Consider the following 15,539-nt stretch of genomic DNA (forward strand, 5'->3'; position numbering starts at 1 on the left):
GGGACTTAACAATTGTGAATACTGTCAGTGTATCACTTTCAACTTCCAAACCTCTCAAATCTTTACAAAAAAAACAAACATTCAGGAATGTAGTGTCTAATAGTAATCTATATGTGCCTTTTCAGTCTGCTTTCAGAGTGTCATTCCACTAAGTGCACTAATCAAAGTGGTGAAAGATCTGCTCACATTGGATTCCTGAAGTCGGTTCAAACCTAGATGCCACATTATAGACTAATTTCATTGGTTCCCTTCGCATGTCAGATCAGACTTGTGGGTCTAACCTCTTTCCTATCATGCCCCTTCCCCTGGAACAAGCTAACTGCTGATATCAGTCTGTCTGACTGCATGTTCAAACTTTAAATCTTCATACAATAACAGTTATGCTTTAAATACTTTGAATACATGTACTGGGTCAGTTGTAATCACAATAAATATGTCAAACCTCAAACAGAAAGAACAGTCCATGGGGTCCTTTTGGCAAGGCTAATGTACATTTTCTGATAACACCTGAATCTGTCTGGCCCTTTGTTTGTTTATTCCCTCAAACACATGAGCATCCAGGCTGTGAGCTCTTCTCTCTCAGCCTGTTTTCTTCTCCCTGTCCTCTCTTATCAGTCAGGCTCTCTGTGCTGGACCATCTGCCATCCTGGGACCTGTCTCGCTCCCCTGGCTGTCCGTGTTTTGGAGCTTTGTCCTCCATAAGTCCAAGCCTCTTCCTGTTTGTTTTCCCCTTCTATGTATTTTCTTCTCCTGTGTGCTAACTATGGCTTGCCTCATGTGGTTGTAAGGGCTGTCCTCATTTTAGGTCTTCACATATGTTTATAATATAGAATTCTTTCCTAATGATTGTTCATACTATGAATTTATGTGCTTTATCTTATAGACACAACATCTATTGCATGTCTACCTCATCTACTGCTCATTCTGAGGTTTTTTCAATTGTTCCCCCATTTTGGGGGTTGGAGGTTATTCTTAGGAGGTTTCTTAAGAAGGAACACCATAAACATTTCTCACATAAAGTTTGTTATTAAGTTGAGGGTGTCAAGTTGTGCTGCAAAGATTATAAAGCCCCTTAAGGCACATTTGTGTTTGGTAATAATTGTCTGAGTAATGTTTGACTTGACTTTAGTTTACTTGCACCCACTCCCACATACACCATCCTGCTGCTGCCCCAAGCAAATGAGGATTCATCTATTGTATTGGTGTGGTGCTGTCTGAGCACACTGGAATGACGCTCCACAAATTCATATATATATTTTTAAGCATCATCCACATCAGCGTTTGTCAAGCAAAATGCAATGGAATGGTCAGGGTTATCACATTAATATCTGAATTATACTGATAGATTCACAAGGTCAACTCATGAACTGAGTGACACTCAAAAAAAAAGAAAAAACCTTAACGTTACAAGTAGCTGCTAGTAGCCTTTGAGTGGCACAATGAATATCATCATTTTTTCCTACCTGGCTAAGATCAACTACACATTATATGAAACGTCAATGGTAAATGGTCTGTATTTATATGACAGTTTCTAATCTTGATGACCACTCAAAGTTCTTTACAGTAGCCATTCAAACATCATTCATACACTGCCGGCACAGCTGTCAGGAGCAATTTGGAGTTCGGTATCTTGCCCAAGGACACTTCAGCATGCAGAATGGGGGACACCGAGATTGAAACCAGCGACCTTCTAATTTGAGGACGACGCACTCTACCTTCTGCGCCACAGCCATTAATTTAATTTATTATTCACTCTTCTGACAGTTTTTTTAATGAATTTACAAAGAAACAACAGAGGTTAGCTTAGTGACATTTTCATAACCTATCCTGTTAGATAAACTTCACCTGTGCTGCACTACAGCTCCTCAAAATCTTTTTTAGCACAACTAAATAATCAATGAATCATTCAAACTGTTCATTCATCATATGCTCAGCTATTGTTAATGTATGTTAAATTGACAGATAGAAACAGTGTTTGGATAACCTCTTGAAATAAGCTACAACATGATCATATACAGTAGGTGCACTGCAGTGCTTAAATAGCCATCTGTCTGTCGCTGAAAGTAGTGCCCTACAAATGCACTAGTTCCTCCAGTTTGAGTGACATTTGTTGAAAGTTAACAGCAGTTGCTGGTTTTGTGTTTTTTTTCAAAGATTTTTATCTTCAAGAAAAACCAGTGGGAGTTTGGAAGTATTGAAACAGACGTGTATGCTGGCTTTGGCATTTTCATTAGATTTGTTGACAACAAGAAGAAAGAATAATACCTGCCTTACCCTTTAAAGGGAAGATATAATGCAAAATGCACTTATTCAACATTTATGTGTCTCTTGTGTGTGTACAGACCGTCTCTTCTCTTGATCCATCATTCAGTAAAACTGTGTGCAAACATGCCAGTCAGATTTTGCTCCCCTCTTGACATCAAGAGAGAAAAACAAGAGCATGTAAAATGCTTTCTTGTTGGATGCAAGGACCAACACAACAGCCTTTTTGTCCTCCCGTCAACTGTGGAAGTGAGGACCCAGTGGCTTAAGTTTATTTCAATGGCAAAATCCCCAAGACTGCAAAAATGTTGTATGTTTGTGCACATCACCGCACTTCTGACTGCTTTCTGAACAAGTGACAGTCAGGGATGCTTGGCTCAGGAGGTATGTGTCTAGCTCCTCCTCCTCTGTGTTGTGTGTTGAAGTGTCCTTGAGCAAGATGCTGAACCTCTTACTGCCATGTCATAAGTGTGTGATTGTGTGTGTTAATGGGTGAATGACACATACATTGTAAAACACTTGGAGTTGTTGTGTAAATGCAGTCCACGCTACTGTCTACCCATAAACTGACAAACTTCATTATTCTGTAAGCTTTGCAATGTTGCATATAATTGGCCAGTATATTTTTTACCCACAGATTGTAGCAATACTTTACTAATGTTAATGTTGTTTGAAGGACAGTCAGAAACTGTGTGACAACTACGGCTTGAACTATGTAACAATACGTAGGATGCTATTAATTGTTCTTAGCTTAGTTGTAACAGGAAATACCTCACTACTCTGTGATCCCCAGTATGTAAGTCGCCGGGGTAATGTTATATACATTTATTTAATAGACAGCCCGTGAGGTGAATTTGAAAAAACAATAAGAGTTGGTCAAACTGCAATTCCTACAGCCACAAGCATGTTCAGACTATAAGCTATATTTGTTTTTTAACCACATATTTGTGTATACAACTAGCTGGACTGTAAACACAATCATTTACATTATTGTTCCATGTATGTTAACCTCTAGAGGGCAAATCAGCACATCGGTAAAATTTTAACATTTTATTTTGACTCTAACTACCCTACACTACAATGGGAATGTGTATTACCCACAATTTTCAACATCTGTAGGAGACCCTTTCCTTTAAGAGCTGAGCGAAACAATCAAGTTCAATTGAAAGGATCAAAGGCTCTAAATATCACATTCATTGTCAACTACTGTTCTTTTGTATCCTGCATTAAGAGCTGATAAATACTATTTGCCAATATTTGCTATTTTTATTTGAATCTGGTGAGTGATGGGTGCTTGTTTTGGACCCTGATCACATTGTGAAAAGTACAAACAGGCTTATCGAAAATAAATGGTAAATGGTCTGTGTTTATATAGTGCTTTTCTAGACTTGATGACCAGTCAAAGCAATTTACAGTACAGTTACGCCATTCTATCCACACACACACTCATACAGTTCACCTCTGTGCAGCACTTTCTCAATCACACATCACTCACTACTGGCAAAGCCGTCAGGGGCAATTTGTGATGCAGTATTTTTCCCATTGACAATTCCCGCACACAGAATGGGGGAAATGGGGGAAATGGGGGAAATGGGAATCAAACTGTCAACCCTCTGATTAGTGGGGAACCCACTCTACCTCCTGAGCTACAGCAGTCCAAGACAAATATTATATTCTGAGTTTGGGGCATCGTTCTGTAACTGAAAGCAAGACATTACATACGTTTTATAGTCAAACTTTAGTTCACTATCAAAAGATCACATTACAATTAAACAAGGAAAAAGTCATGGACATGTCATCTTAATTGCTGATGTTGTTTTTTTCAGATTTCCACTTAGATTCCTGCACAAATGTGCTGAGGGGAAGTTTTCATTTTTAAAAGCAGTTTTGAAAAGTACAGTGAAAGTCAGGTTAACAGTTTCTCTGTTATAGGAAGAGAAGCCTTAAAGAGGAAGGAGTTATAACTGAGTGTTCAAGGTCGCAGATGAAAATATGAAAACATGTATATCTATGAGAAGAGTAACTCTTTAACTTCTGCTAAACAGCAGCTTAACACAAATGTCAGTGAAAGTAAGTGTGTCTCGAAGGTGCTTTTTGTAAGTTTTGCTGCATACCCAATGTTAGCATTAATAACCATTTACTTACCAGTTTAGGAGAAGTTGCAAGTTCAGAATAAATCTGGTTTCCTTTACTTGCCAAGAGCTGCCTCCAGTGATGGGAAGCAACGACAATATTATAAGCTAATGTGGATGTGGCATCTATTGCACTTCTGTCCGTCCTGGGAGAGGGATCCCTCACATGTGGCTCTCTCTGAGGTTTCTACCTTCTTTTTACCCTGTTAAAAGGGTTTTTTAGTAGTTTTTTCTTACTCTTGTTGAGGGTTAAGGGCAGAGGATGTCACACCTTGTTAAAGCCCTATGAGACAAATTGTGATTTTTGAATATGGGCTATACAATTAAAATTTGATTGATTGATTGATAATCACTTTCACCTAAATTACATTCTGCAAAGTAAATATTTTGTACAGTAATCTTAAACTGATTGAGATGAAGGATGATTTCATGATCCAGTTTTTCAAATACATTGTCTATCTCTTAAAAATGCTGGTTGGGAACCCAGCTGCAGATATGAATCCACATACAGATTGTTATGAGTACCCGTTCCCACCCCAACAGCACCCGGACTGACCTGGCAGCAGGCGAACCCTCCAGTATATGTGCAGACACTGCTCCTCCTTGCGAAAACCACGCTGGCACTTGCAGGCCAACAGAGCGGGGTGTTTGGCCAGCAGAACATCCCGTCTCTCCAGGCACTCAGCTGCGGCCTGCTCCCGTAGTGAGGAAATGGCTGCGTCAGCCGCACACAGCTCCAAGCCCCGGTACAATGCCTCACACCGCAGATCAGCAGAGCACACCCGATGAGCTTCAACACAGTCAGTGTGGGTGGAGGGGTAGGGGAACATTGGTGATGAGGATGACAAGGCATCTAAGAGAGGAAAAGAAGATGGAGAAAGACATAAATTGAGAAGAAATGTCAAAAACTTAACATCTTTGAGAAATTAACTCTTAGCACATTGATTGTAGTAAATGTAGCAAAGTGGTTCCAAAGTAGTAAACTTCATGCTATAAAGAAGAGTTCATTGCCTAGGCAACATGTTTAGACAACCAAAGTTTTGAGTGAATTCACCAAGTGAATGATGAACCTTTGGCCGCAAGACCAATTACACTTTCGACAATTTGATGCGGCCCATAACGGAATTTTTAAACAACATGAGCTGCCAGGGCTGCGGGGGCTCTCCTGGCCCTGTCAGGTTCATAGCACCTGTAAACATTATAGCTTCACTAATGTTAGCAGATGTCTTGAAGGTGTTATCCTATCAGAAGGAGGGGCGGGTCTTTTTTGGCCCAGTTGGGCAGTTTGACTTTGTCATATTGGCTCGTCAGATGACAACGTGCAGATGAGCTGTAAGTTTTGCTTGTAATTCATAGCCTATAACTTCAGTATGATGTGGACAGATAGTAAATGTCTGTGTTTGTTTTTCAGCACAAATTTTAATAACACATACACAAGGTAATTCTACAACTACAAAAACTTTTTTAACTCATGCAAATTATATTTTTGTCATTACATTATCAAAAGCTTGATTTTTTTTTTCCTTTACAAATTCACACATTCAGATACATGCCTGCATTTAATCAACCGTTCAGGCCTGATAGCAAAATCTGTCCTGAGAAATCCGATCTCAAGTAGACTCTATTTTTGTCTATTCATACCTGGCATTAAAGTGTGTCATGTTATGACCGCATCTCCTATTTTATAGGATATATATACCCTATACACACAGAGAGAGTTAGAGAATGGAGCAACTTGATGCATGTAGCAACTTGATGCATGTAGCCTTACAATTTTACAAACAAGATTTTATTTATCTAAAAAATATATAGAAAATCAATGTGTATTCATCACATTTTGGTGTGAAATTATTTGTGAATATCATTTCACAAGATCAAAATATTAGTGACTCTTATTAGACTTTTAACTTAACTTGACGATGGTGTGGACAAATAATTTCACACTCTGCCAAAGACATCCAAAAATCCAACCATTCACTGGACTGTTATGTGGTTGGAGAACCTCGGCACCAACTGCAGCCTTCTATTTTATATTTTAGTGCTTCATGTGAGTCAGGTGCTTACAGGTGTTTTTAAGAACTAAAAAAGAAGCATGGAAGCCACCTGCTATGCACCCTTAGCCCACCACCAGGAATCCGACCCTGTCCATGTTCCACAGGAGAATATTTCTCTGATGTGGAGAACTCCAGTGACAGAAATATACAGCCTCAGGGTGAGGTGGCAGCCTCAACTAGTCTGAGGTTTTGTTCTGATGGAAAGAATGTTTTGTAACCTGGCACTGTTTGTGCAGAATGTGCTTGCCATCCTAGCATCAAGCACAGCCAGCGAAAGAGACTTTTACTTGGCGGGATGTGTGACTCCAGAGTGGAGAACTCAGCTTAAACCAAGAACTGTGGGCAATGTTCTTTTTGCAATCTAGAGAGCCATTGAAATATTTAATAAAGTAATTACAATTGAATTCATGTTTCTACATTTGATTAAAGCTGCCTCACACAGCTTGATTCAGTTATCCCATTATTTATTGGTATTTTGTGTAATCTTGTTGTGGCCCTTTATGTCCACATCCTTAAATGTTTTATTAAACCCACTCATGAGCCACAGAGAGAAGTCCACATTGTTTTTGTATAGTTGAAGCAATGTCACTAGACATTTATTTAATCTAACCTGGTTAACCTGGTGACCTCATGTGCAAGCAAAATTAGAACTAGTTAAAGTGGTTGACTGGTTAGCTTATGCTTTTTAAAATGGGTTCAGGTAGCAGGACACACATCAGGTCAGAGAGATAATTGTGATCAACAGGTTGGTTCTGGTATCGAGCTTTGCAGGTTTGCGGAGGTTGCATAACGGTGTCTGACAGAGCTAATAAGCTATCTCCTAGCAACCTTTGTTTTGGACTCTGACTCTTACTGCTGTTTGTCAGCAGTATACATATACTTAACACCTGCATGTGAAGCCATTAACTGTGGCAATTCCTTTGAATTTGTTCGTTGGACCTTTTTATCAGAAAGAGATTGTATGAATGGGCAGGATAATAGGTGTGGCCGGCTAGATTGTGAACTAACGAAGTGAAGACGTACCTGTGCACATGCAAAATGTGGGAAAAATGTGCACTGAAACTGTCCTGAGGCTTTATGAATCTAGGTGGGAAATAAGAAGCGGAGACACAGACACGCACGCATACGAATGCACACACACACACACAAAGAGAGAGAGAGTGAGACAGAGTTAGGTAACTAGCTTAACGCCTGTACAGTCTGCAGTTTAGAGTGAATAAACAATCCAGCAGTTAAATTCATGCAAATACTTCTGCACACATCTGCTTTGTGTTCTGTCTAAACACACCTTAACAATATTTTAAAAATGACAGTATTTAATCCAAGTAAGGCTGTAGCCCCAAAAGCCTGAAGTCCTCTTAACTGAGTAAGGCTGTGTTCATTTCTTAAAAATGTAAACACCTAAATGCTTTAACAAGGCCAAGAATAAAACATCAATTAACAGTCACTGTTAAACCAAATCTTACTTCAGTGTAGCTGGAGGATTCTATTCAATAACATTTGTGCTTGTTCGTGGAAATATTTGGATGCTATTGCATAATTCCAATATCCATGCTTTTTTGATACATGAGATATTTTATTTAGCAAAATTACATTATTTTTATTGAAGTTAGGACACAGAACAAATTGGTTTTAATGTCTGTGCAACTTCACTAAAAACTTTACGCAAAACATGCTCCTCACAGACAAAATCCTTAATAATCAATCCTCTTCATATGTCAAAGAGCTCATAATAATAATAGATGACATAGGTTCGTCATTCTCCAACCCACCTTCTGAAAGTACCTTTCCATCAACTTCATCTTCATCTTCATCCCCTTCTCTTTCCTCTTTCACCCCCCTGTCTCCCAATCAAGTTCTTACCCTGGTAACTTCCGCCTGCCCAACCACCTGCCCCCTTGATCCCATCCCCTCTCATATTCTCCAGTCTATTGATCCTGACCTTCTTCCTTTTCTTACCCATCTTATTAACACTTCCCTGTCAACTGGCTGTTTCCCTAACTCTCTTAAAGAGGAAAGAGTGAACCCTCTCCTCAAGAAACCCACCCTCAACCTGTCTGAAGTAAACAACTACAGACCTGTCTCTGTTCTTCCCTTTTTCTTTCCCCTTTCCAAAGCACTTGAGCGTACTATCTTTAATCAACTCTCCTCCTATCTTCACCAGAACAACCTTTTTGATCCTCACCCATCTGGTTTCAAGGCAGGCCACTCAACTGAGACGGCCCTTCTTGCTGTCTCTGAGCAACTTCACACTGCTAGAGCAGCCTCTCTCTCCTCTGTGGTCATCCTTCTTGACCTTTCTGCTGCGTTTGACACAGTGAACCACCAGATCCTTATTTCCTCCCTTCAGGATCTGGGTGTCTCAGGCTCTGCTCTCTCCCTGCTCTCATCCTACATCAAAGACCGCACTGACCGGGTAAAATTGGAGAGGATCTGTGTCAGAACCTTTTCCTCTCACTACTGGGTCCCTCAAGGTTTCGTCCTGGGTCCCCTCCTTTTCTCTCTGTACTCTCTCGGCTCTGTCATTCACTCACATGGCTTTCCTACCAAAGCCTTTCCTACCAAAGCCTTTCCTACCAAAGCCTTTCCTACCAAAGCCTTTCCTACCAATCTGAAACACAGGTAGCAGCACGAATCTCTGCCTGTCTGACTGACATCTCTCAGTGGATGTCCGCACACCAAATATAATTAAATTGGTTTGATTTGAATAAGCAGTAGCACAAGCTGAGTACTGTGACAGTAAACTATTTGGTAAATCTGCAGTTTCTCATATTTTGTAGTGACTTTAGCAAAATTTTAAGTCTGTTTATTGTTGTTTAACCAGTGTTTTTTATATAGCCTATATGTTCGTCTCAGTGAGATTCTGCTATTATCACAGACCTAACCTCCAGAATATCTGCTACAATAAGAGACATCTTTAATTCAAAGTGTGCACCAGATGATTTCTAGTCGAGGTGGAACGGGTTTTTCAATGGTTGATGCCAGTACCAACATATAGAGAGAGTGGAGCCATTACTCCTGTACGTGTTGACACTCGTAAGTACTCAAGACGTGTGTGACACCTTGTTACGTTTGACCAATTGTGCAGTGCTCAAGTCTATGCCAAGAGAAGAAGAGTTGGGTCAATTATTGCACCAGATTGCAGATTGCATTCAGCCTATAAAACAATGTTTCTAATCGGGGAAGATTGACAAATCTGTGATGTTATTTGAATAGACAGTAACTAGAATGGGCAAATCTAGAGCAACACTTTGATGGTGGAGGTGGAGAATTTTTTTGTGTATTCATGAAACTCTCTCTGATGTTCTTCACTAGACTTTAAAAACTATATCAACAACAACAGCAATAACAAAAATAATACATTTAAACAGTGTGCTTTTTGTTCCAGCAACAATCAATTTGCAGGACATGATTTCTTTAGAGGTTGGGAAGGATGTTTTCAAACAATGCTCCAGTTTTAGAATTATTTGTTAGATGGCAATTTAGGTCTTAATTTGTCATCTCACAAATCATTTTCAAACTTGAGCATTGTTCGCAGACTTCCTGAAGAATCACCATAGTGCCACAGATTCTTATCTGTTCTGATTGGATAAGTGACAAAATACTGTACTTATGAACAGATGGATATTTAGGGTGGGAGTGGTCAGGGATGGGGGTCTTTATGTCACTGATATTTGTCAATGATGATTTAAAAGACTGTCCAGTAAGTTTATTGTCAGGGAGAAGATTTCATAAAGTAAAGCATGACGCTTCAAAAGCTTAGGTCTCTGTCACACCTGCAGCATGGACACAGGAAATGGTTCCTGGACTGAAACTGGTCACTGAAAATTGCTGTCCATGAATAGATTTTAGATCCAATTTAGATTCTAATTCTCAACATATATTTTTTGTTTGTATGTTCTCTCAGTACAAATGTGCTTCTGTGCTAAAAGCTCTGTGTCTGCAGTGATTACTTGCTGCAGCTTTCAGTTAGAGCTGAGAGTTTGAATCAATAAATTGTGATTATGATTTTAACTTATAATGTAACAGAAAGTACGAGCCACCTTGAGTCATGACAGTCCCATGAACTGTGAGGTGAACAGAATTGTGAGTCAGTCTGCAAAAGACTCTACAGACTGATCTGAGCTCAGTTTGTTTTTGTTGAACAGTTATTATCTCCGCTATGAGATGTGGGGCCGTAGAAATGAAGTGAGCAGCGGGTGGACTCAGTCTGTCCCTGCTGCTAACAGCAGTCTGCAGACATCAGACTGATGTCAACACAAAAAGTGCAGATGATTCAGTGAGCAGACCTTCACTTTCTCTCCTGTCTGTGCTCAAAATGAGCTCAGACAGAGTGGATGTCTGTATTTATCTGAAGCATCCTCTACTAACAGTCCCTGTGCAGATGTGAGGGACAGCATTTATTTTGTTTTAAATATTCCCTATATTGATGAGACTGTAAGTGATGCAAGTTTTATAGTATTTTGGCTGTTTAGCATATGTGCTCTGGGCTTGAAAATGATATGGATGTATCATGTCTGTATTGGCCAAAGAAAATAAATCCTTGATCCTAAGTTTTTTTATCAGGAAAAATTTCCGCCGGTTATGTGACATAAAACATCTCTTACTAAAGACAATCAACATTGTTGCTCATTTGTTTAATGTAAAGTAAATGAAAGTTCCAAAGGTTAATGTAAGTATACAGTTTTTGGAACATAAATAGTCTTTTGAGTTTGTGAATTTAAATAAAAAACTGGTAATTAATCACTATATCCTGTCATAATAATGACTAGTAATTAACCTTGTTTGCAGTTTAAGTGTTCTATCAACAGGACAGTGTTACAGTTTTATAATGGTGTTGTAAGGACACTATGCTTTTTTATTCAATTTTATTTTATTTTATATAGCGCCAAATCACAATATCAATTATCTCAAGGCACTTTACATATATGTACCTTACAATATTATAGAGAAACCCAACAGTTCCTACAATGAGGAAACAGTTTGCACCTTATCTGCTCTGATGTTACAAAGGAGAATAAGAAATAGTTGATTATGAGCTATATTGGTTGAGTGGACTGCATACTGTTTGCCATGAAGAGGATGGAAAAGATGCATCTTACTATAATATAAATGTTCTGACATAGATTGCTGAAGAGATTGAAAAACTCTCCGGAGAGTTCCCATGGTTAAATGGAATAATTTAACAAGGGTTTGGCCTTTTTATTCATGTTAAAAATAATTGAAATCTATCATCAAAAAATCCTGTTTGTCTGTTTTGCTTTCATACCACACATGAATCAAACAGCATGAGAGTTCAATGTAAAGCTTTCACATATGCCTCAATGAAATGAAACAAACAGAAACACAAACAGCACCAGTTTGTTTGACCACATACATAAAGGTGAAGATCAAGGTCTTGTCAACAGTGTTTTCTGACCTGCAGGGTGCTTTCACATCCTGGTGTGCTTCAGACAAGAAAACACTCTCAGCTAACTCAGTGAGATTCATTCTTTTTCTCTCCCTCCGTGTCCTACTGTCCTCCTCTTTTGTAGCAGAATACAGTGTCTTCAGCCAAGACAGTCACAGTTGACTGGCATGGATGAAGTTCTGAACTTGTTTTAGTTTATTTATTTATAACAGAAAGCGTTTTGAATAGGGGATCGTGGGAACTCAAAGTTTCTCCAGGAGGAACTATTGTTTTCGTGCACCGTTGCTTCAATTTGTGCCACACATCCGAGCAAAAAGGAGAGGCTCCCCTGGAAAAATCCAATCACTCATTTGCACAGGGGAAGAGCAGAGATGTTGTTTGAGGACAGCAGAAATCAAACGTGGAGGAAAAATAAGGGAACGTAAAGATGGATGGGAAAAGGGTGAGGTGGGAGCGAGGGAGAGAGAGCGAGTGAGAGAGATAGAGGCAGAGACAAAGAGCGAGCGTACCAATGTGAACCTTGATGGGTTGGACACGCGCACAGTGTGGGGCACAATCAGCATGCACCTCCGAAAATGATGTTCTTAGAATCACACAAAATTGTGCACAAACACACACATACACAATCGCAAAACCAACACATAGACACACACAGAAGGACCCTGAGAAGGACCCTTTTATGTGTGTGTCCTGCTGGGAGAGAGACTGGGAGGCACGGAACCCATCATTATTACCAGAACACAATACTGCACAACCACAGGAGAGGGGGCGGAGGGGGCAAAGCAATCTGTCTAGAGTACACACACAGACTTCCACACACACATCTCAGTGTCAGAATAAAGTGGCTGAGATAGCATAAACAGCTTAACATTCAGTGCCGGATCAGTACACAGTATGTAAATTGAATACTGAGTGTGCTGATGAAAGACTAACCACATACATAAAACATTGTTGGGTGAACAAACAGCCTTTGTGGAGCACCACATCCCAACACTCACTGTGTCCACACATCAGGCCCAGCCCCACTGGCTTGATCCTGACCACCGCTTTGACCAGAACCTGTCCCCCTCCTTCCATCCTCAAACTTCTACAAACAAATTCAATTTCATCTCACAGGAGACACTCCATTTCCAGATTTAAACCCAGTGTCCTCTGATGTTCACAGCTGTATGTGGGGTCATGTCAAGCTCAGGTCACAAACATAATGTCAGACAGTAGCATTTCAACACACACACACACACAACCGAGTATGCACTGCCAACCAAGACTTTATTTCAGTTATTTTTCCACACTTAGGACTGAGCAAAGCAGCAAAAGATTTTTTATTTCACGGTAAAAGTCCGATGACCAATTATAAATACCTCAGTCAGTTTGAACTCTGTTATTTCCCTTGCCGCTGGAATTCGGCAGTAACAGCAATTGAATCGGTCATTCTCAAATGTATATTGCACTGGCGTGTGGTGACATAAGCAAGCAGAGTACTGCAAAATTAGAGTCCTTTCCATTAGAAGGTATCAGGAATGAGTAAAACCGTGAATTACACTGAATTTACCATCATGTTGTCATATTCGACAGCAGTCATTGATGGTGGACAAGAATATTTTGAGCAATTTCGCAGCATGCAGTTTTGAGGTGTTGTATAATATATTTATTGGTTAACAGTCTAACCTGCTCATATATTGCACTGTGCACAAGTCACAGACCCCCCCCCCCCCCCCCCCCCTCTCTCTCTCTCTCTCTCTCTCTCTCTCTCTCTCTCTCTCTCTCTCTCTCTCTACGGACAAAGGTTAAACACAGAACTATCCTTCAAAGCAGAGTACTAATTTACAAACTGCTCACATGTCGAACAATGCATGCAATATCATGACTGATCTCAGTCAAGGTACTTCAGTATGCTATCCGAAGTATCTTAGTGTCCCTGTACTGTAAAGTGCTTTGAGTGGTTGATTAGACTAGAAAAACGCTAGATAACTACAGTCCATTTACTACTTGGTTAGTTGTTTGGCTGACTACTGCGTAACATTCTCGACATAATGAAAGTGTCTATTTAGTTAACTTGAACATGTGGTCATTATAGGTGACTAATGTATGTAAAGTTGACATTGTTACATGTCCTTTGAAATGAGCCACAAATTAACCATGCATGTATACAAGCATGTTCTAGGTGCAGTCAGGTACAAATAGCACTTAACCTCTGCTTTTCAGAGAGCTAAATCCTCATCTCCAAGCAAAGCAACAACGTCTGCAGAGATGATACTACAATAACGTTACACCACTGCCTTTGGTAGATGGTTTAACACAGTAACATGATATTACAGCAGTTTTGTAGTACCACATCTTGTATCCCAGCAACACTCACTTATTCTGTGTGCGTGTTAACCTGATTTTACTGACCAAGCCCCATTGCTGCTATCGTGTACACTGCTCAAAAAAATTAACAAATTATTCTAGTTGAAATCTTTGCTAATGTACATTGTATAATTTGTTGAGCACAAAATGACGTAACAACGGTCGATGGAAACCAAAATCATTAACCCATTGAGGGCTGGATTCAAAATCACACTGGGGGATCTCCTCCTAAACCTGGATCAGACCATCAGCGAGCTCCTGGACAGTCTGTGGTGGTATTTGGCGTCGTTGGATACACCGATACATAACGTCCCATAGGTAGATTTACGTCAGGGAAACGGCATCAATGCCTTCGTCATCCAGGAACTGCCTCCACACTCTGGCCACATGAGGCCGGGCATTGTCCTGCACCAGCAGGAACCCAGGGCCCACTGCACCAGTGTAAGGTCTGACAATCGCTCTGAGGATTTCATCCCGGTGCCTAACAGCAGTCAAGGTACCGTTGGCTCTGATATGGAGGACATGATATGTCAGGTGTTCTCCTCCTCCAAATTACTGCTGCAGTTCTCGCAAGAACATGTGAGTTGATGCTAATGATGCTGTTTCCAGTCGAATTTGAATGTCGGGGCTTAAGGACGATTGGATGACACCACAGGAGCAGTATGGAGGCATTTTATGTTTTTTTTCTGTTTAACAGCAACACTGTTTACCCCTGAAGCTCCAAAAGTGTTTTAGACTCAAACACTTCACCGACCCCTCCATCGGCATAGTGGTGAGTAGATAATCAGTGAATATAATTTTTGGGGTGAACTATCCCTTGAAGAAATCTAATAAACTTTTGCATAGCATAAAGAAAGGAAACAAGGAGGCAGGCAATCTGACCAGCACCTCAAAAGCTGACTTACTAACATGTTATATCTTGTTTTTTAACAAGTAAATCTCTTGCAAAATTAACACCAAAATAATAATTTCAAGCATAGAGATGTTAAAATGATTTACTGGGTTGCAGAGCATTTTCACTTGGAGCAAAACGGATATAGCAAAACCACCATCATTATTTTTTCAACAATAATTATGTAATACTTTGATATTTATTTATCTCTATTGAGACACTAATCAAAACAGCTTTATTCAATGCTACACAGACAAGTGAATCCAGCAAAAGCAGGCCACTTTGGCTCTGTGTCAAAGCTCTTGACAGCCTAATACCACATCAAAAACACTGCTGTCTGCTGGCCTCTGCTAAGCTTTCTGTAGAATACACACAAGAAGGTACTAGAGGTTTAAGAGAACACAATTCGCAGCACATTCACTGAGTAAAACCTAAACAGT

General features: G+C 39.9%; 1 protein-coding gene across 1 annotated transcript in view; it reads right to left on the reverse strand.

The window, feature by feature from the left end:
• Positions 1-15,539, reverse strand: part of gfra3 (GDNF family receptor alpha 3) — a 64,447-nt gene that overhangs the window by 26,614 nt on the left and 22,294 nt on the right. Inside the window, exon 2 of the mRNA XM_034598803.1 lies at positions 4,951-5,247. Coding sequence (XP_034454694.1) covers positions 4,951-5,247 — 297 coding nt within the window. The remainder of the gene's footprint in view (positions 1-4,950; positions 5,248-15,539) is intronic.

Source organism: Hippoglossus hippoglossus, chromosome 10 (assembly GCF_009819705.1).
Source record: "Hippoglossus hippoglossus isolate fHipHip1 chromosome 10, fHipHip1.pri, whole genome shotgun sequence".
Classification (NCBI taxonomy): Eukaryota; Metazoa; Chordata; class Actinopteri; order Pleuronectiformes; family Pleuronectidae; genus Hippoglossus; species Hippoglossus hippoglossus.